Raw genomic sequence first — 22045 nt, forward strand, 5'->3', positions numbered from 1 at the left:
CACCTTATCCAGGTCCAAGTATAAATATCAGCAGACGCTTTCTAGAAGAAAGCAAGAAAGCAAATGAGAGCACGGGAAGGAAGGAAGCAACATTACAAATTTGGGGGTGTAAGATGAATTTTATATAAGCTTTTGAATCCTAGTTCTTTATTTACTCTCTGTATTACACTCTGCTCTGTGAGACCAGCCCACCATTGAGCCAACTACTCTAGTAATATTTAAAATTTTGGACTTGGATAGGGAGATTCTGGTTTGTATTTCCCACTTAATCATGTTCATTAGTTTGTTCCATCTCAGTTCATCTATCTCAGAAGAAGTTGTGAGGATAAAATGGAATACTGTATCATTTCTCCCCCCCCCTCAATTTTTAGTTTCAACAACCTTTACAGTTTTCTCAAACTAATACTTTCCTTAAGTATAGAACCAGGCCCCTTTGCTGTGCAGCTGAGAAAGATTTGGGCTGCGTTTGTGTAATTTTTCACAGTGTGTGTTAAATGAACCTCCTTTTGGGAATTTGTGTGACAACTTGAATTCTAAAATAATCATGTAGGCTGAATGATTACATAACATGTTGGGCTAAAATATGGTTGCCTAGTTTGGGGCTCAGTGTGTTGGATGACCAGAACCTGAATCAATGTTTCTCAACTTCAATGTCTTTAAGATATGTGGACTTCATGTGACTGTGGAATTCTTAAGAGTTGAAGTCCACAAAACTTAAAGGTACCAAAATTGAGAAACACTGGTGTAAATAAAGCAACTGTTTAGGGGCCCACAATAAAGGCAAGAAACATTGAACTCTAAGAAAGCGATATATTCTTTGGTTCAGGAGAAAGAATGGAGTTTTCCAGCATTTGCCTTCTCAAACAATGTTTGTTTCATGGGAGGCTTAAGGGGAATGTACTCTCTAGCGTTGGGAGTCACTAGCTGCCCTATGTCTCACTTTTCTATACTCTGTTCTAGGCTGGAAAAGCTGCATATCCCCATTCACAGTAAGAATGTCAAGGCTATCCAGAAGAAGTGTGAAGCAGTAGTCTCCAGGAACCCTCCCCTGGGGTTGGGAGTTAGTGATTTTTCCCTAGACGATAGCTCCTTATCAGAAGACCAAAGGGGTTCTTTTCTGCTCAGAAAATAAGGACTTATCTCTGAAGGACTGGGAACATACGGATATGTCCTGGAGTTGCTGCAAGGATGAACTCTCAGAACCTCAACATCCAAAAGTGGAAGAAAGAAGACCAATTCCCAGAGAAAATCGTTTAGATGTCCCAGGTACAAACATCATTTTTCTCCCTGCTCTTGAAGTAGAATGCTGGCTAAACCATGATATGCTTGAACATGGCTTATGGAATATGCTATGGTTAGCTAGGCGCAGGGGTGGGCAATTGTGGCTCTTTTACAACCTGTGGACTTCAACTCCCAGAATTCCTGAAACAGCCAAGCTTGGCTGTCTCAGGAATTTTGGGAATTGAAGTCCACAGGTTGTAAAAGAGCCACAATTGCCCACCCTGAGCTAGGGTGATGCAGGACCCCAAACTTTAACCCCAGTGAATGGGTTCACACTGTACTCTAAACCACAAACAAGTAAACCACATTAAATCTGGGCTTGTTATATGAACCCAGCCACTGTACTTACTGGATTTTCAATGAAGGCACTTTCCTTCTTAAAATAGCCCTGAAAGATTATTGAACATTTTCATGGAACTCCAGATATCAGCTAGGACTGTGATAGTGAACCTATGGCACACGTGCCAGAAGTGTGGGAGTGGGAGTGGGAGGCACCGTACTAAGGTGGTTCTCCTCCTTTCTCTCCAACCGGTCGCAGTCTGTGTTGACAGGGGGGCAGAGGTTGACCCCGAGGCCCCTCATATGTGGGGTGCCGCAGGGATCGATCCTCTCGCCCCTTTTGTTCAACATTTATGTAAAGCCGCTGGGCGAGATCATCCGTGGTTTTGGGGTGAAGCACCATCAGTACGCGGATGACACCCAGCTGTACATCTCCACCCCGGACCACCCCAACGATGCCCTTGAAGTGATGTCCCAGTGCCTGGAGGCCGTACGGATCTGGATGGGGAGGAACAGGCTCAGGCTCAACCCATCCAAGACCGAGTGGCTGTGGTTTCCGACGTCCCGATATAGTCAGCTAATGCCATCGCTGACTATTGGGGGCGAATCATTGGCCCCCACGGATAGGGCTCGCAACTTGGGTGTCCTCCTGGATTCACGGCTGTCGTTAGAAGAGCATGTGACGGCCGTGTCCGGGAGGATTTTTCATCAGGTTCGTCTGATCCGCCAGTTGCGTCCCTATCTAGATCGGGACTCCCTACACACAGTCACTCATGCCCTCGTTACTTCTCGTCTGGATTACTGCAACGCTCTCTACATGGGGCTCCCCTTGAGGTGCACTCGGAGGCTCCAACTGGTGCAGAGTGCGGCCGCGCGGGTGGTGATGGGAGCGACATGGAGTTCCCATGTGACACCTCTCCTGCGCGAGCTGCACTGGCTCCCGGTGGTCTTCCGAGTGCGCTTCAAGGTTCTGGTTATCACCTTCAAAGCGCTCCATGGCTTAGGACCTGGTTATTTATGGGACCGCCTGCTACCACCAATAGCCTCCCACCGGCCAGTACGCTCCCATAGAGAGGGGCTCCTCCGGGTGCCGTCGGCCAAACAATGTCGGCTGTCGGCCCCTAGGGGGAGAGCCTTCTCTGTGGGGGCACCTACGATTTGGAACGAGCTCCCCCCGGAGATACGTAGGATCCCGGATCTGCGCACCTTCCGCCGCGCGCTTAAGACCTTTCTATTTTATCAAGCTGGCCTGGCCTAAATCTTCCCCCTTTTTAAATGTGGAAATTTTAAATTTTTAAATTTTAAATTCGTCTTTTTATAGGGGTATGGGTAAGGCATTTTAAATTGGGGAGCCATTTTAGATTTAATTCTGTTTTAAACGTATTTTAATTGTTTGTATTGTGTGTTTTTAACTTTGGCTGTTCACCGCCCCGAGTCCTTCGGGAGAGGGGGCGGTATAAAAATCTAATAAATAAATAAATAAATAAATAAGTGGCATGCAGAGCCATCTCTCCAGGCACGCCAGCTGTGGCCCGTTGCTCTTCCGGATTCCAGCTGGTCTTTATTCACAGAAAGCACTGGAAACTAGAAGAGCAGCTCCCTGGCGCACATGTGCATGCCAGGAAGCTGAGCTTCTGGTTTATGGCACGCGCCTATGCACTGGCCAGCTGGTCTTCACGTGTGCATGTGCACCAGAAACCAGTAGACCAGGTGACTGACACGTATGTGCATGCTGGAAACCAGAAGCTCAGCTTCCCGGCAAGCGCATATGCATTTGGTAACTCCTCTTCCGGTTTCTGGCACTCCCACACGTGTGCGCCAGGGAGCTGCTCTTCCGGTTTTTGGTGTTCCCCTGCGCATGATTCTGTTTCAACACGAAAATGTTTGCCAACACTGAGCTAGGATATCCATTACTTGCTGAACTGTAGGATTTTTCTTTGTTGACACCAAATGCTGTGGTACAAGGATCCGTGGATTTTTTGCATCCTTGTACTATAATCTTGATATATTTCACCTCACATTTCATGAGTTTGAATTATGCCATAGGATTTCTCAGAGAACAGTTTGTAAATAAAATTATTTTTTTCATAATTTTCTTATCTGTCATGTCCCCCCTCAAAATGGAACCCAAAAGGTAGTTTTTTGTTAATGGTGGGAAGAGATGATGAATAAACTTTCTGGCCTATCCTGTGGGAAAATGTGAGACAAACACCTGCCCAGAGAAGGGTTTATGGCTGAGGCCAAATCAAAATAAATAGGAATCACATCGCAATTTTTGTTCTGCACTTATGTTTGTCCACATGATTCACCTAAGAGAAAAACTGGGTGACATCAAGTAAGTATAATGCAGTAGACAAGTTGGATAGTACATTGTTTAGAAAGCTCACTATTTTTGCCTTTATATACAATGTAAAGCTTTAATTCACACAGGTACTATTGTATTGATATGTCACAGAGATCCATCCAACTATATCCACTGAAGGCACATGCCAGCTATGGGCAGGATGAGAATAAAAACTGTATAGAATCAGCCCTATTTTCCCATCTCCTTTCTTTCCTTTCCCTCTCCACTTTATGGGATGCAAGGAGGGCTCCCTTTTGCCAGAGGCCTGAATTTATCACTTCCGGAGAGTTTTCAGGCTATGTTTTATATATTGCCCATCACCTTTATAAGACTTAATTACTTATTTCACAAATGCTATCTTTGTATGCATAATGACATGGTCATATATAGTTTGATATGTTCAATAGAAAGTAAGACAGGTGACTTATTCAGTTATCCTTGCTGTTTTGAACAGTTGCCTACATATTTCGACATGAGGAAGACGATGACCAAGAACAGCCAGGATCATCCGGTCAAGGTATGTACCCCAAATCAACAAAACAGTTACTGTGTAAAGCTTTGTGTAATAAAATATCCTACCTCTACCAATGAAATAACTATTCCAGCACCATAGATCAATATTACAACAATAAGAAATTCCGTTGGAACTATTCTGAAAGCAAAGGTTTCTATAGTCAGTGTTCCATTCTGTCATGCAACAATGAAGCTCCAGTCAGATAGATTGGTGAAGACCAGACTGATGGCAGTACTGCATCCATGGGTTTCCTTTACCATGAAGATAGGTCTGTGGTTGAATGAACCCATACTTTTATTTAAATAAAACCCGGATGCAAACCCTGATATCTGTAGGTTGAAAAAGGATTAAATCAAGGGTAATGAGAAAAATTCAGGTTATTGGTTTATGCAGTTAATATATATGAGTCAAAATAAGGTACTGTAATTTTTTATTGAGCTTTATGTTTCTCTTGAGCTTTTAATAAAAGACCTTGTTGTTATTTTGTAATAGTTCGAACATCAGAACTAGAACATAAATTGCAGGAAAGCAGATTTCAGCCAGTTATTAGGGTAAAAAAAAATTGTGGAGAAGTTATTTAGAAACAAAGAATGGGTTGATTTTATAGGAAGTATTTAAGTAGATAGTGAATCATCCTTTGCTTTGGATATTGTAAAATACATTCAAAAAGGAGGTTTAACATGCTTTCTTCCTGTCCATGAGGTGGTATTTATTTTTCTGCATAGCTAATCTATACTTGCCTTAGAAATTTGACTGGGAGCGGTACTACCCTAACATTTACTATAAGGTAAATGATAACAGTGACAAATATAATATATTTTTATTTATAGTCAAAGGCCAAATAATAAGAGTAGTATAAATTCCAAAATAAGACAAAAGATTGAACTAAAAATGAGAAAGGTAAAGGAAAATGCAAGAACATAAGTAGCTAGTAAAGGGAAATAGTTTAACTTAAAAAATTAAAATTGTTTAACGTTACGATGGCTTAGGAAAGATAAATATAAAGATACGTAATGTACGGTAGCAGAAAAAACTCTAAACTGTCAATCTCCTAATAACAACAGTAATTGCACAGAATTTAGTTGCCTTTCTAGATACTTTGCTAAATGTGTTGGCCATCATGAGTTCAACCATAGCAGTTTGTCATTCAGATTTAATAATTCAATTGTCAAGCTATGTAAAAGGGCCAGTTCTGTGAATGTCATGGAAGGACTCAATATTCCCCACTTGCCATATCTAATTATGTATTGTGGAGAAATAGATTCTTTCAAGGAAAAATGCGTCACTCTCTCTCAGCCCTACTCCCTCCATGGGGCTGCTGTTGTGAAAAAAGAGGAGAATGGTATGTTCACCGCCTTGAGTTATTTGTAAAAATTATGAGGATATGATACAAATAAATAAATAAAATATTGATTAGTTGTTAGGTAGTTGTAAATGGCCTTCCACCTGGCCATCTCTATAGTACAGGAAAGCAGGGCCTGATGAGATGCTGCATTTTCCTTGATATCTCAGCCATCTGAAAAAATGTCAGTCAGTTGCTCCTTCTAATGTTGCTTCAGGGAACGGGGAAGCAAGCTTTGGCCATTCATAGAGTGGCAGGCTCAACCTTCTGTTGAAATCATTAAGATTTGTTTTTCAAAGGTGCTGCGTTATCAGCACCTGACATCACTGGACTATTGATATCTGACATCAATAGTCCAGATCAGTATCTGTATGGTTAGAAAAAGTGATGGATGAGAATCTCTACCACTTTCTGTAGCTTTTTGGTATTATTAGACAAAGTAGGAGACTGGGACAACTCTACTTTGAAAGTTTCTAGTCTACCTATTCTAACAATAGCAGTACAAAAAAGTGCTTGGAGAGCTTTTTCTAATGTTATTGTTGGTGCTGCTTTTATCACAATTCATATCAATCCAGTCTAGTCCGTCCAACATGAATGCCATGGAGACCCCCATACTAGCTGATTATCAGCCAACAGGAATTGGGTAGAATCCAGCTCTGCCACATCATCTTCTCAGCCATTGCTGTAGCATCCTATGTTATTTATATTAGGGAAAGATGGAAAATACTACTTCCATTTTAGACTTAAAATACAGCTGGGGATGAGAGGAAGGATGTATTATGCAGCCCTTAAGGAATAGTTATCACAGCTGAAGTTAAAGAACATGTAGATGTGTCCATCGATGCTAGTTTCCTGCACTGAGCAAGAAATTGGATCACCACTTGATATCCATAGCAATATATGTAAAGGTTTCCTTTACATGGCTATACAATCAGCATTGCATTTTTGTTGTTGCCATGAATTATTAAGAATATTATGTTTCAGAAGCACTGAATTCTGCTTTATCAGACAGCAACAAAATACAACCAGCTAATTTGTTGTGGCTGAATTCATACAATACATTTACCTATAAACCATGATTTACAAGCCCCAATGCCTAGAATCTTATGTCAATTTAAGCCAAACACCCCCACCCCCATGAATGTGGATAGATCTTAGGTCTATAAAATATCTTTGAAGGGTTCTCTTGCAACACAAGAAAGCATATATGAAGTACTTCTTATTACCTTAGAAGCTCTCCTGTTCTCTCCATGAAGGAAGTGCATACAAGTTTATCAGAGCAGCCTCTGAAACAACCATAGAGTCTTGAAGAAAAGATTTGGCTGCTTGAATAATTTGAGAAGATGTTCTTTGTTTGATTACTGCATATAGTGAAATATCTTTTTAGAAGATACTAAGGAACAGCCTTTCTGGATTCCAAGCTCTCCAATAATGTATACCAGAGTTTTCTGTAAGGAAAACATTTGAAAAGAAGCCTTACTGTGACCCAAACTAAGCAGTTCTCTTGAACTGATAAAAGAACCCAAGTCTAGAAGGATGAGCATGACTACTTCAAATATTTGTCCCGTTTGTCTGCATACAAATAGTCCTTGGCTAACAATAGTAATTAAGACCAGCAATTCTGTTGCCAAACCATGCAGTTGTAAAGTGCAATATCACAAAACCACACTGCCTTACAACAGCAGTTCCAGTTCCGGTTGTTAAGTGATTCCCACACAGTCAGTAAGTGTGATATCATATTTCCATGACTTGTGACTTCTGCCTCATTTAGTTTGCTTGTTGGAAATTGGCAGTGAAGCTCACAAATGGCAATTGTATAGTTGTATGAGAAATCCTGCTGTTGTCATAATTGTCAGCTGGTTGAAAAGCACCTGAATCGCAATCCTATCACTGCCATAACTTCAAGAACTGGCCATAATTCTCATTCAGCACTGTGGTGACTTGAAATAGTCACTGAACAAATGGTTGTTAACTGAGGACTACCTGTATACACATACTTCCACAACCATTTTTCTTCATTGATCATCCCATTAGTAGCATTGTTAATGTAGAAGAAAAGTTGTGCAGAAAAATTCCAGCAGCACTGGTATCAAAAGCCTTTAGCAGTTGCAGCAAGATTGGGGAGGGGGGAGGTTGCATTCTCCAATCCAGTTTCACTAGATTTCATCAAACAGTATAATCACTGTGTGTCTGGTCCTGAACTCAGACCTAAATCCTCATTGATAGAGGTATAAATAATCCATTTCTTCTAGGAGAAATTAATTACTGTGCTATTAATTTTTCCTCCCTTGGAAGATGATGGTATTGAATACCCACTCGCCTCAACCAACAATGATTTTGGAGCAAAAGAGATAGGAACACAAACCAATCCACGATATTTCAGTAGATCTCCAATGAAGATTACATTGGATGAAATCCAAGCTGGGCTGCAGAACATCCAGATAACCTTGGATTGCACAAGTAAGCTAAAATATGATTTGATCAAAAAGTTAAGGGCAAACATTGTTGAAGAAAGGTTGGGGGAAATTTATTTTTAATTAAATTTTTGTTCTATATTGAGCTTTTTTTGTTTCCTACCTGTGCACTTCAGTCCCTGTGAAATCAGCTAATATGCTATAGTAAATATGCTAAGGCCATATTGTAGTACAGATAGTCAACTGTTCATTTAGCGATTACATTTATACTAAAGGCATAAAAAATGGTTGGTGCTTGCACTTATGACCATCACAGCATCCCCATGATCACATGATCAAAATATGGGTGCTTGACAGATGAGCAACATATGAATTAATTAAACAAATAAATGTATTTAACTATAGTTGCAGCATCCCAGATTCCTGCAATTGCCATTTGTGACCTTCCCAAACTGCCTTCTGACAAGTAAAGGGAATGGGGGAAGCTAGCAACATCATGATTCAACTCCAGTAATTTGCTTCACAACCATGGTAAAAAGATTGTAAAATTGGGTGCAATTCAACAACTGTCTTGTTTAGCAATAGAAATTCTTGTCCTGATTGTGATCATAGGTTGAGGACTACTGTAACTTAAACACCTGATACATTTTTTATTATTATTATTATTATTATTATTATTATTATTATTATTATTATTTAATCTTTAGTGAGATTCACAGTCTTTGAGGCTGGTTAATAGCTCAGCAGCTCGACTCCTAATCAAGGACCTAGGAACTGTTAAGATATCGTCGGAGGATGTAAGCTGTTCTGAGTAAGGTGGTTTTTTGTAAAGTCAAAATGTTCAAGTCCGGTAAATTTAGAATTTCTAAATAGCGGGGTAGCCCTTTGGGTATTGCTCCAAGGGCTCCAATTATTATTATTATTATTATTATTATTATTATTATTATTATTATTATTATTTAATCTTTAGTGAGATTTACAGCCTTTGAGGCTGGTTAATAGCTCAGCAGCTCGAGTCCTAACCAAGGACCTAGGAACTGTTAAGGTATCGTCGGAGGATGTAAGCTGTTCTGAGTAAGGTGGTTTTTTGTAGAGTCAAAATGTTCAAGTCTGGCAAATTTAGAATTTCTAAATAGCGGGATAGCCCTTTGGGTATTGCTCCAAGGGCTCCAATTACAATCGGGACAACACACGATTTCTTTTTCCACAGTCGCTCAACTTCAATTTGCAAATCCCGGTACTTTGTGATTTTTTCTTGCTGCTTATCTTCAATCCGTGCATCACCAGGTATTGCAATGTCAATGAGCCATACTTTTTTCTTTTCAACTATTGTTATGTCAGGTGTGTTGTGGACCAAGTGCCTGTCAGTCTGAATCCTAAAATCCCACAAGATCTTGAGTTTCTCATTCTCTAAAACTGTCTCAACCTGATGTTCCCAGTGGTTTTTGCTGTACTCAAATCCAAACTTCTGGCACAATTTCCAGTGAATGATCTTAGCAACACGGTCATGGCGTTGTAGATAGTCAGTTTGTGAAATTTTGCTGCACCCACTGATCAGGTGGTCAACTGTCTCATCTTTCTCATTGCAGAGGCGGCATTTGCTGTTGGTGGTAACATGTTGAATTTTTGCCTTCATGCAGTTTGTGGCTAGGGCTTGTTCTTGAGCTGCCAAAATAAAGCTTTCTGTTTCTTTTTTCAGTACTCCTGATATTAACCAGTTCCAAGTTAGTTTCTGGTCAGCTTTGCCTTCAATACTTTTCAAGTATTGGCCATGCAGAGCTTTGTGTGTCCAATTTTCAGCTCACTGCTCAATTATTTCTTTCTTATATTCTGCTTTTGTTTTAGTTGTCTTTAAAAGGCCTCCTTTATTTACTTCCTTAATCATTGGTTCTTCACTTTTCTGGATGTAATCATTCAAGCTGCATTTTTCTTCTTCCACAGTCTGCTTTACTTGTAGGAGTCCTCGACCACCCTCTGCTCTTGGTAAATATAATCGATCAACATCACTTTTAGGGTGCAAGACATGATTCATTGTCATAAGCTTCCTTGTTTTTCTCTCCAAATTGTCTAACTCCATCTGGGTCCAGTCAATTATTCCTGCAGAGTATCTAATCACAGGTATAGCCCAGGTATTTATGGCTTTTATGATGTTTCCTCCACTCAATTTGGACATTAATACCTTACGAATTCTCCGAATGTACTTGGCTGAAGTTAATTCCTTGACTTTATTATGCAGTAAGTCAGAGACTTCTAAAATCCCCAAGTACTTGTAGCCTTCTTCTGATTTTACTGCCTTTATCATTTCTTCATTCTCTAGTTCTATTCCATCCTCTTCTATGATTTTGCCTGCTTTGGTTGCTATTGTTGCACATTTGTCAATTCCAAACTGCATACCAATGTCTTGGCTGAATTCTTTTGTGTTTTCAATTAATAAATTCAGTTCAGGTTTTGTTTTACCAAACAGCTTCAAATCATCCATGTACATCAAGTGTGAGATTTTCAGTCCTTTCTTTGCAAGTTCGTATCCACAGTTCATCTTCTTCAAAATGATTGTCAATGGTAGCATTGAGAGTATAAAAAGTAGGGGTGAAAGGGAATCGCCCTGGAAAATGCCTCGTTTAATTTCAACTTCACCCAGTTCTTCTTCTTAGCCATAAGTTTCGTTTTCCAGAGGTTCATTGAAGATTCCATGAATTTTTGTATGTTGCTGCTGATGCCTAAGATTTCCAGGCATTTCTTGATCCAGCTATGGGGAACTAAATCAAACGCTTTCTTATAGTCTATCCGAGCCATGAACAGGTTGGTTTGTCTTTTCTTTGAGTTCTTTAGGATTAGCTTGTCGATCAGCAATTGATCCTTTGTTCCTCTTGAGTTTTTGCAGCATCCTTTCTGTTCTACAGGAAGCAAGTTATTTCTTTCCAGGTATCCATAGATTTGGTTTGCAATGATACCAGTAAGAAGCTTGTATGTTGTTGTTGGCAAACAGGTGATTGGCTTATAATTTCCAGGGTCCTTTCCTTTTTCTTTATCTTTTTGGATCAAAAATGTCCTTCCAATTGTCATCCATTCATCATTTTCAGGTGTTTTTAGGATCTGGTTCATCTGGGTTGCCAATCTTTTGTGCAGACTTGTAAGTGCCTTTAACCAGAAGCCATGCAGCTCATCCGGTCCAGGTGCACTCCAGTTCTTCACTTTTCTTGACTGTCTTTGCACCATTGCTTTTGTTATTTTCACATCTTCCATTTTATGCACTTTAATAGAGTCCTCAACCTGTTTGATTCATTTTGCATTTCTGTTGTGCTTCTTGTTGTTTTCCCACAAATTCTTTCAGAATTTCAGAGCTTTCTTTTTATCAGGCTTTTCATTTGTTGTTACTCCGTTTCCATTTTCTAAACTCTTATAAAACTGGTGCTGATTTGCTCTGAACTGTGAGTTTTCCTTGAACTGAGTTACTCGGTTTTCATACCTTTTAATTTTTTCAGCGATGGCAACAACCCTCTGCTTCAGCTCTTCAATTACTACCGCAATCTCCTTATTCCTCAGATCGTATCTTGCTTCCAGGCTGCTTTTGACCTGCTTGTTCTTTAGCTGACCTTGCCTTAGGCTCTTCAAGTTGCTCAAATCTCCACGTACTTTTTTGATCTTCAATTCTAACTGAATTTTCCACTTAGGCTTCCCCTTCTTGCCTTTTTGGTTCTTTTGTATTTTCAACCCCAGTTCTTTGGTGGTTATGACGGCTGCTGCATACATCAGTTGGTTTGTTTCGGCTAATGTAGTGGTTCAAATAGTTTGCACAGCCTCATTGACCTTTTTTAGTACATTTCTCAATTCTTTCCGGTTCACTTGGTTCAGCTTTGGCAAACGTGTTCTTTCAGCATCTTCCATTTGGTGCTTTATTTTTCCAGCTAATTGAGCACTATCTGTTGGTGTTTGTTCTTTAGTGCTTCCTTGTTCTTTATCTTCATCCATTTCAGTATCCTCTTCTTCCCTTTCTTCCTCAATTTGCTTTTGAGTCTGGAAATCATTCTTGATGTTACTCTTCTTTGTTGATGTACTCAGACCATTAATTGCTTTCTCTTCTATTGCTATTAATTCTTCTGTAGTGAAAAATTTGTGGTTTAGGATTACACGTCGTTGGTCCATTAACCTTTGTTCACTGGTGTCACAGTCCATATGGTTCATCTTCCAAATCTGATACATTCTTTTTTGAAATCCATGTTTTGCTGGCTCAGACTGATAGTAAGTTTCCATAATAGAGCTGTTTTCTTCCCTGGTCCAGATTTTTCGCTTTTTGGGTTTTTCTTCCAGTAGCTTGTCAGCTCCATGCCCTGGTTGCCTAGCAGAGGGAGCTGAGCCCTGTAACTCATTTTGCGTAGAATGCCCAGGAACCATAGCATCCAACGGAACCCTTGTTAATCCGGGCGACGGTTCAGCCAGCATAAATTTCATTTTTTTCTGTATTCACCATGTTTGAATGGGTTGTGGAGCAGATTTTGTCTGGCCCTTCACCTAAGGTCTGTCTGATATGGTTGCACCTGTTCAGCATAGCCCTTAGGATCACTAGAGCACGCAAGCCCCTCCACCATGACAAGGTAGAGCTCCTCGGAGGGTTATTATTACTATTACTATTATTATTATTATTATTATTATTATTATTATTTCAAATTTATTGGCCACCCAACTCTAGTGGACTCTGAAGTTGGGAGATCAGCGAATTTAAATATAGTAGAATGTGAATTCATCTGGCCTAGAGTTATTTTGAACAGGAAAATGAGCTGACTTTAATATTGAACAAAGAAGTTTCAAAAGGGAACAAATCTGAATACCAATCTTCAAGAAATTCTTCCACTAAGTCTGATCTGAGATAATTAAACTGATTCCAGTTGATAAATTAATTCACCAATAATAGTGTATTGGTAATAACTTTAATACTGCTTTATTAACAGTTGTAATTTTGCAGACATGTTGACTTCTATATGATTATCACAACTTGTATAAATACATTCAATTTCTCTCTTAGTTTCTTGTAAACCTTCAGCTCACAGATATCTAGGTCTTGTCAATCAAGAATACTTCTGATTCTAGCTTAAACCATAAAAAAAGGTTAAAACTTCAATCTTTTTATCTTATCACTGAGCCATAAAAACATCAGGCAAAAATAACCAGGAACAGGAGTTGGCAGAAATAAAATCAAGTCACAAGAAGTTTTGCTTAACAACTACTTCACTTAATGTGCAAGTGGGAACTCAAGTCATGAATCCAGCATGTGAATTTGGGAGCATGTTATTTTCTGCTATGCTTTTAGCAGTGGAGTTTCTGTCCCAATTGTGGTCACTAAGTGAGGACTACTTGTATTACTACACTGTACATACAAATTTTTGATAAACCCAAATAAAGGCCAGCTTCTGAGGAAAAAAAGGACTATAAATTTGTTACATGTACCTACCTGTACACAAGAACATGATCTACTAACGGCCAAAGCAAATTGGCTAACTGAATTCACAGAAGTCTGGAACTTAGGTCTCTTTTGGGAGCAAAGTTTTAGCATAGACTCCAAACTGATGATGCATTTGATGATGATAACCTACTTTTAGTTCATCTCCTACAGAAAAAGCACCAAACTACTTAGGTTGATTCATTTCTGGAATAACAAATATAAGATTGCACTATAATTTTATGCTGAGTACGTTGGCTGAATGAATGCCTTTGAAAATAGTTCTGGCTACTAAAAATAACCTCTATGCTGTTTTTTACAGTGAAAGATTTGGAGCAGCGTATATCCCGCTTGGAGCGTGTTGTTTTAAAAATGAGGAATACATGGGTCCATCACAGAACTGGCCATTTAAAAGGTCTGGAATTTGATGATAAACAGGAAAAATAATTTTTAAATTGTATTTCTTACAGTTGAATTGGTTTTGTAATGGCTTTGCATGCTTGTAAATTAACATCCTTTCCTGCCCTTAATAAACCTTGTGTATTTAGCAATTCATGAGTTTATACTTTTCTGTTAAAAACATACCATTCAGTAGAAAAAACCCTTTATAATATTTTATTAAGAAAATTAAATTATTAATTAATTTAATAAACTATATTTCATTATTTATCAAGATGACTTTTGATTGGTTTGAAATGTAGGTTACATACAGATAGTCCTGTTTTAACAATTACCTCATTTAGTGACTGTTTATATTTGCAACAGTGTATAAAAATAGCTTTGTTACCAATATTCACATTTACAATATGTTGTAGTATTCTGTGGTTGCATGATTGCTGTTCCTGTGCTTTGCAACTACCATGCATTTACAACCATTGTAGTGTCCCACAGTCATGTGATCTTCAATTGTGCATTTAGCAATTGGGTTGTAGCAAGCTGAATTAAATAGAGTTTGCAGAAATAAAATCATCAAGCACATGAAGTTTTGCTTAACAACTGCTTCAGTTAATAAACAAGTAGAAGTAAAGTCATAAATCCATTGGGATCATGTGATTTTCTGTTATGATGACTTTCTGGTCCCAATTGTGGTCACTAAGTGAGGATTGCTTGTATTTGTACACTGTGCATGCTGATTTTTTATGAACCCAGACCAGGGACAACTTCTGAGGAAAATAAGTAGGAATCCTAGTGGACTTAAATATGAGCCAGCATTGTGCAGCAGCAGCCAAAACAGTTAATGCAATCCTTGTTGTATAAACAGAGGCACAGAATCAAAATCAGGTGAAGTATTAGTACTGCTTTATAAAACTTTAGTATGACCACACCTGGAATACTGCATCCAGTTTTGATCATCTCATTTCAAAAAAAGATGTTGAAACTTTGGAAAAAGTGCAGAGAAGAGCAACTAAGATGATTACAGGCCTGGAGACTATAACATATGAAGAACGGTTGGAGGAAGTGGATATGGCTAGTCTGGAGAAAAGAAGGACTAGGGGTAACATGATAGCAGTATTCCGGTATTTGAGGGGCTCCCACAAAAATGAGGGGGTCAACTTATTTTCCAAAGCACCAGAAGGCAACACAAGAAACAATGAATGGAAACTAATCAAGGAGAGAAGCAACCTGGAATTAAATAAAAACTTCCTAATAGTGAGAACAATTAACCAGGGGAACAGATTGCCTTCAGAAGTTGTGGGTGCTTCATCACCGGAGGTTTTTAAGAAGAGACTGGACAGCCACTTGTCTGAAAATGGTATAGAGTCTTCTGCTTAAGCAGGGAGTTGGATTAGAAGACCTCCAAGGTCCCTTCCAGATCTATTCTGATTGATTGAAATACTAAATAAAATGTACGTCTGTTATTGGTAACAAGGGCTTCTATCTGCAAATGAACCAAATGTCATTTTCTATTTGGTTGCTTATTTCTAGTGACCTAAGAGGCTTGCTTGTTTGCTTCCTCCTCCCTCTATACTGTTCTATTTCCAGAAATTGAGCAGCTTTCCAGTGAAAACCTTATCCCACAGGATGAGTTATTTGACAATTTATCTTGATGCATAATAACAAGAATGCTGCCATCTCATCAGCTATTCAGAGCAAGATGAAGATACCTCAGAACTTTGCTCTTCTTGATGTGAGTATGAATAGAGAGGGTTAAACTCATTTCTGAATAAATCTGCCATTGACTAGCAACTATCTTGGTAAGCTTGGTAATGCCATCCACTAAGATAGTGATGGGGACTCAAAGTTACAAGCTCATTTTTGCAGGATTCAGAATTACATCTGAGATGTAGATGTTGAGGAGTAGTGGCATAGTTTTTAATATTTTGAGATAAACATTCAGAAAATCCCAAAATAAGCTTAACCTTTAAAAAAATGACAAGTTAAATACTCTCCTTAGTCCAGAAAAAAAAGCAGTAAAACACTCTGCTTTTCAAATGCTAGCATACTGCATTAAGCCCATCATATAGCAAACATTCAGCTCAGAGCTTGTTCTACCATTATTTAGGGAGCTGGCTGATAGAGGCAGACAATACCAAATATCCTGAATATGCAGGGAGATTTTAGTTATTTAATTTTTAGTGTATTTTTACTGACAGCAATAGAAGAAAAAAAAATACAATTTTCTGCCTTGTGCCAAAAAAAAATATTTAGGTTGTCTTTGTATACTGTACTGTGAATCTTGCCTAGGGCAAGTGGGAAATTTCATTTGCTCTTGCTTAGACAACACATCATCTTGGTCTCATCCTGATTTCTGCCACCTTTCCCTTCATGGATTTTATGAATTTACCAAGTCTTTGCTGGTAAAGTCATTTCCATCAATTGCTGGGTTAGACGTATGAGATCTCTTGCTTACATTGCTGGTCAAAACTTAAATTTACTGCTTCTTTCTTTTCCTGCCTTTCTTCTGGGTCCTCCTTTTCCATGGATATAATCTGGATGTATGTGTCCCTTGTTTTGTCAATTCTTTGAATCTGCAGAGGGCAATTTTTAGAGCTACTGAATCCATAACTATTGACTGTCATTTCATTTATATCGTATTGCATTCTTGGGAGAATGTGTTGTATGAGGACTTGAAACCCAAATCCCTTGATCCCAGAATCACTATAGATAGTTCTTGTTTATCAACAACTGGGATTAGCGTCTCTGTCTCTAAGAAACAAGATGGTAAAATGTGATGTCTGTGATCATGCCAACTTACAATGGCATTTGCAGATGTTCTGGTTGTTCCCATTAAGTGAATCCCATACAATCATTGAGCATGACATCACATGATCACCATTTGCAACTCCTGCCAGCTTCTCCCTAGATTTTGCTTTTCAGACTGCTCAAAGTTGCAAGAATCACATGATTCTGAAGTGCTGTTACCATTGTAATTGCGAGCTGGTTGCCAAGTACACAAATTGTGAACACATAAAAGTTATAACTATGAGGACTAGTCATATGTCTTTTTGTTCAATGCCATTGTAACTTTGAACAATTGCTGAACGAGTAGTCCATCAATTAGGATTACCTGTGATGCACTGAAATTGGCAGAATAGCCCTACCCGTCAGTCAGTGTAATTAATTTGCCTCATTTCAGTGACCCAAAGGAAGAAAGAAAAATAGTAACGTATTGCTTTCTGTTGCCTGGATGATGAAGTAAAATATTATTATTCTTTCCTATTATTTCTTCCATAGCTGGAGATTTGTTCCACAAGGATTGTTCAGAAAAGTTTTTCTGAGAAAAAATGTTGGATTCACTCAACGTCTTTCTAAAATTCTGGTATCATCTCTAGAGGCAGAATTTAAGTTGCTCTGGTGAGCAATGGCTTCTGTAAAAAGCATCCGTTGTGCCAGAAATCCCACGCTATTCCTTTTGCCCAGATTAGACATGATTGGCTTCACATAACTAGATTCACCTAAAAGAGATTGGATAATTTATTGTTCTGGACTGTGGGATCCCAACTATTATTTTAGCATGCTGCCAAACTACCTCACCACATAAAATTGTAATATGGATTATTTGCTTCAACAAAAGCATATGTGAATCACAGCAATTGCTTTTTGATGACATGGATGGACTTAGACAATAAGCTAAACTCAAGGATTTCATTTGTGCCCCTTTATGATTTTTTATCTGTGGTCTTGATTATTATGTTCTTTCCTTAGAGACATTCTTATGATGACATTGCTGACTATCTTTGGAGATGAGGCAGGCTGCGAGTCTTTAAAGTCAATAACAGTAACATGAAATTTGAAATAAATGGAAAAAAGGGGAACGAATGGGTTGGAAATGTGGTTTGCTCTACCATGCTGAACCCTCACAGTGCAGGAACTGAAGCCAGGCTGAAGCAAGTAAAATAATTCATTAACAGTATTATGATGAGTCTAGATCACAGTATTAACAATTTGTATCAGATGGTAATTTGCAAGCTTGCAATGGAATATTGCAAGGTGTGTTATTTTGATAATTAGGGCTAAATTAGTAACAGATAAAATATCTACCCTATCCAGGACAGTTTAATTTGATCAGATGAATTTACGTTTTCTAGTTATATTAGTGCTAAGGACAGTCATATATGTTATATGATAGTTACAGAGACAGAGTTTATGAGTACATTCTGAGAAGAGCCAGTGTAATGCGGTGGTTAAAACTGTGTTTGTGTATGAGGATGATCTGTGACATCTGCCTCCAAATGAATTGCCAGAGTTGATCCAGCTGACTATCCCTTTCCTCTCTCACAACTCCATGTGTATCTGCTCAAGATCTATATTGTTCTTTGGTCAAGAATATACAGTAGCTATGCTTGAACTTCCAATCACACTCTATGTTATAGAAATCGCAGATTCACTTTTCAACATGTGCAAGTGCTGAGAAAGATCTTGTGGAACCACTGCCATTGCCAATCACAAGTCAATAAATATTGGGCTTGAGGAATAATTTGATCTGGTATACTTTCCTTACACCTGAGGTAAAACTGGATTTATTAAGAATAGCTACAATAGGAAAGCTTTCTTTGAAACGAGAGACAGGAAAGCCCCTATTCTCTTGGTCCCTTTATAATAATAGTTCAAATAAGAAAACTAATCTGTGATCAAAAGGTTTATACGTGTAAATCAACTAAAGAATTTAAGTGATGATTGATACTGAAATGATTAAATGTGGCAAAATCCCTCACCCAAAAGGATTTTCTCAACATCTCATTCAACACCTTGTAAAGTTTGATCAATTCAGGAAAGTATGATCCTGGTATTCTTTCTCAATAGATCAAATAATAATGGATCCAGAAACAGATCTTATCTGCCATATCCTTGTGCAGTATGCTGGCCTCTAAAATCTGTATGGGCTCCATACTCCTGATTTTATGCAGCATTGCTCCTTTATAAAGTATTTGAGAGCAAAATCTGCAATATGAATTATCCCTAACTCTTGCTGTTCTTTACCTTTTTCTTATCTTGGTATTATTGTGATATTTATGTGGTAATTTTATTTGGATGTTAGCTATTTTGTGTGTTGGAACCGAACAAGATATGTTAATGTTCTTCAGGCCTTTCGTATAAATTAATACAGCCACCAATCACTCTTACTTTTTACCATTTCAGGACTTCAGCTTTTAATATGGGATTGCTTACACATAATATTAATTTCAAAACTGGAGTATAGCGATATGGATTTATTTTTCTTTCTTGCCTGCCTGCCTGCCTGTCTGCTACTTAAATTATTGCTTTTCCCCTCAGAATAGGAAAAAAGTAAAATGTGTGAGCATTTCAATAGAGTAAAACTTTTTGCTGGATGGTACTACAAATCCTTGATAAAGCCTTTACTTTATAGAACAGGGGTGTCAAACTGGCAGATGTGCCTCTTCTTCCCTTGATCCCCCAACTTACAAAGAAAGAAAAACAGAAAAACAGTGTTCTTAATGCATCACGCGCAGGCCACGCCCACTCCAGCTGTGAATGGAGACATGCAAAATGTCACATGACATGGCGAGTTTGACACCCGTTGCTATAGAACAAGGCAACTTTCTACTACGATTCTTTCTCACTATGGATAAAGCATGACAGAAGCATAATGATTACCATTATAAACCTAACAGCATTGCATGCTGTTATGGAATGAATATAACAGGTCAAAGATCATTTTCATATACAAAGTTTGCAAGTGTATTTTTGAAAGTTGTTACTTCTTTATGGAGGGAATGAGAGGGTAATGAAAGAGACATAATAAAATCAAAACATTCTGACCAACTTTTTATATCTGCATGACAAAACAATCGGAGCATGAAAACGCCTTTGAGCAGTCCTTAAGGAGTAAAAATACTTCTCTCTTACATTTTTATTGTCAACAAGCCACCTAAACAACCCATTTTTCCATTCTTTCCTCTTAAGAAAAATAACCTTTTGTTCCCAAATGATGGTTCAGTGTGAGATTCTAACATTTCAGTTCATCAAGAAATGCATGGTTCTCCCCCAACCTAGCACTCCCTTTTAGGCAAGCTACATGCAGCTCTGCCAAGTTACACCATTAATTGAAAACAAGAATGATTTGTCACTTAAAGAAACATACGTCAAGCAGTTACAACTAAAAAATAAAATGGATTTTTGTTTTAATTTAAAAGGTCAAAAATAACAAATGGTATATTTTTGAAACAAACGAACACTTAAAACGCAATATATAGCTTATGATACAATATACACTATAGTACACGAAAAGAGCTGCATTGGATATAAAAAAAAAAGGCGACAGAGGGAATCCAGTGAAGTAAACAAAATTTTTAAAAAGGGAAAAACTGTATTCTATTTTTGAAAAGTATTTTTTTCATTTCACCTGCCAAATCATTAATAACGTCTAATAGAGCTTGACAGTGCAAATCTGCACTGGACTTTTAACTCTATTTATGTAACCAAGCAATGCAGAATAGCAAACAGATTGCCCTAGATTTTCCATATGGCTCATACATAGCTTTTGCCTGCACTTTTTACTATCTACACCAGAGCTTGTGGGCCACAGTCCCACAGCTCTGCTTCATATATACATGGGAGATTCCCTTCTTTTCTTGAACAAAGTGCTGTTGCTGCTGCTGCTGCTGCTACACATACCCTAGAAATCCCTGTTCTAAATGCAGGGCATATCTAGTTTATAGACCATGATCAGATCACAGACTCTGCATTTTGATAGGGACTTTAGCCTTTGCCAGCACTGTTAGGCAAAGGATTGTTTTGTTTATAAAGAAATCATTAAATTAAAAAAATGCTCACAATACATAATCTGAACCTGGGGTAAAATATAAGGCAACATTCTCCATAGAAAAGACATGAAGCTTCCTAAGGAGGTTATTTTATATGTGTATATATATATAGAGAGAGAGATATATTTATATATATTTATATTTTTAAATATAAAGTAGGAATGTGCTAGGGGAACTGAGTCCCATTTTGGATGGTTTCCCTGCCTCTCATTCAAAAGCTTCACAAGCACATGGGAGCGAGTGGGAAGAGGAACCCAATTACAAGTGGGGTACAGTTTCGCTGGTGCTACTCTCAAACCCATAAGAAGTTCCTTTGGTGCAGCAGAGGAGGGCCCTGGCTCTGCAAGCTCCTGAGGAAGGTGCATAAATGGGTTTTGCCTTGCTTTTCCAGGTCTGCCACTGGGCTTGTGCTGATTTGAGCTTATTTGGAAATGGCATTGCTGCCCCATCTCAGGTTCAAGCCTTGAAGTTTGATGCATTCATCAAGAAGTTCCAAAGGAGTATGCCAGTCTGAAGGCAGTTTGATTGAAGAAGCAGCAGCCATTCCATTTTTCCTTGGGCAGATGTGGCTGGGAAAGCTGTCACATAGTCAGGACAATTATTTGGGTATTTTTTTTTTCTGTCCTTTGCAGAGACCATCTTTCATGATGAGGGGTGAAAAGTTGCTCATCACCATTCCGCTTCCTTACTTTTCCTGCTTGCATCCCAACCTACAAGTTCTTGGTGACCAAATGGGTTTTATAATGCTTTGTCAGATGATCGCTCCTAATGAAGCGCTTTTGGCACTGGGCACACTCAAAACGTTTGTCACCTGGTCAGAGAAAGGAACAAGAACAACAATGAGCACACATGACAACGGCCATATAATAAAAAGCTAATGCACAAATAGCTTACAGAGATTGCTTTTTTAAAAAAATTAGGTGCATGATAAAACTAAATCCAGAACTAAAACTAAAACATTATATAGTATATATCTATCTCTATCTCCCTATCTAATGTGTTTGTGTGTGTGAATTTATATACATATATAAAAATTATATATATATATTGTTTTTTATTGTGCTTTCAATTCTGTTATCCATCCAGAACCACTGTTTTAGAGGGAGATGGACATATTTAATTTATGACTTACCTAAATTAACTTAACTGACTTCCTTTTTGAAATCAAGTCTTTCAGCATTAAATCAAACGAACACATCTTTATTATAAAG

The 22045-nt window shown here is 38.3% G+C and overlaps 2 protein-coding genes across 4 annotated transcripts in view; one reads left to right on the forward strand and one right to left on the reverse strand.

Annotated features, from left to right (window-relative positions):
* Positions 1-21720, forward strand: LOC148114083 (uncharacterized). 3 transcript variants are annotated; one of them, XM_087892073.1, is made up of 8 exons: positions 1-108; positions 961-1266; positions 4359-4421; positions 8056-8220; positions 13931-14023; positions 15592-15736; positions 17755-17817; positions 21467-21720. In XM_087892073.1, exons 2-6 carry the CDS (start codon positions 1167-1169, stop codon positions 15654-15656), a joined length of 486 nt encoding a protein of 161 aa, XP_087748199.1. In that variant the 5' UTR covers positions 1-108; positions 961-1166; the 3' UTR covers positions 15657-15736; positions 17755-17817; positions 21467-21720. The 3 variants fall into 3 exon arrangements, with proteins under 3 accessions (XP_087748199.1, XP_087748198.1, XP_087748200.1); XM_087892072.1 differs by lacking the exon at positions 21467-21720 and having other exon boundaries at positions 17755-17864; XM_087892074.1 differs by lacking the exon at positions 21467-21720 and having other exon boundaries at positions 3-108; positions 17284-17864.
* Positions 21279-22045, reverse strand: part of SP2 (Sp2 transcription factor) — an 18961-nt gene continuing 18194 nt past the window's right edge. The window contains exon 7 of the mRNA XM_034415589.3: positions 21279-21645. Coding sequence (XP_034271480.1) covers positions 21545-21645 — 101 coding nt within the window. The 3' untranslated portion in view covers positions 21279-21544. The remainder of the gene's footprint in view (positions 21646-22045) is intronic.

This window comes from Pantherophis guttatus, chromosome 4, assembly GCF_059756535.1.
Source record: "Pantherophis guttatus breed Tessera chromosome 4, ASM5975653v1, whole genome shotgun sequence".
NCBI lineage: Eukaryota > Metazoa > Chordata > Lepidosauria > Squamata > Colubridae > Pantherophis > Pantherophis guttatus.

Bases quoted from the DNA above. Each gene is read 5' to 3' on its own strand.
- LOC148114083 (XM_087892073.1), top strand. From the start codon at position 1,167: ATGTCCTGGAGTTGCTGCAAGGATGAACTCTCAGAACCTCAACATCCA. The intron at 4,422-8,055 runs GTATGTACCCCA...CTCCCTTGGAAG, and splicing joins GCCAGGATCATCCGGTCAAG to ATGATGGTATTGAATACCCA. The intron at 8,221-13,930 runs GTAAGCTAAAAT...TGTTTTTTACAG, and splicing joins GATAACCTTGGATTGCACAA to TGAAAGATTTGGAGCAGCGT.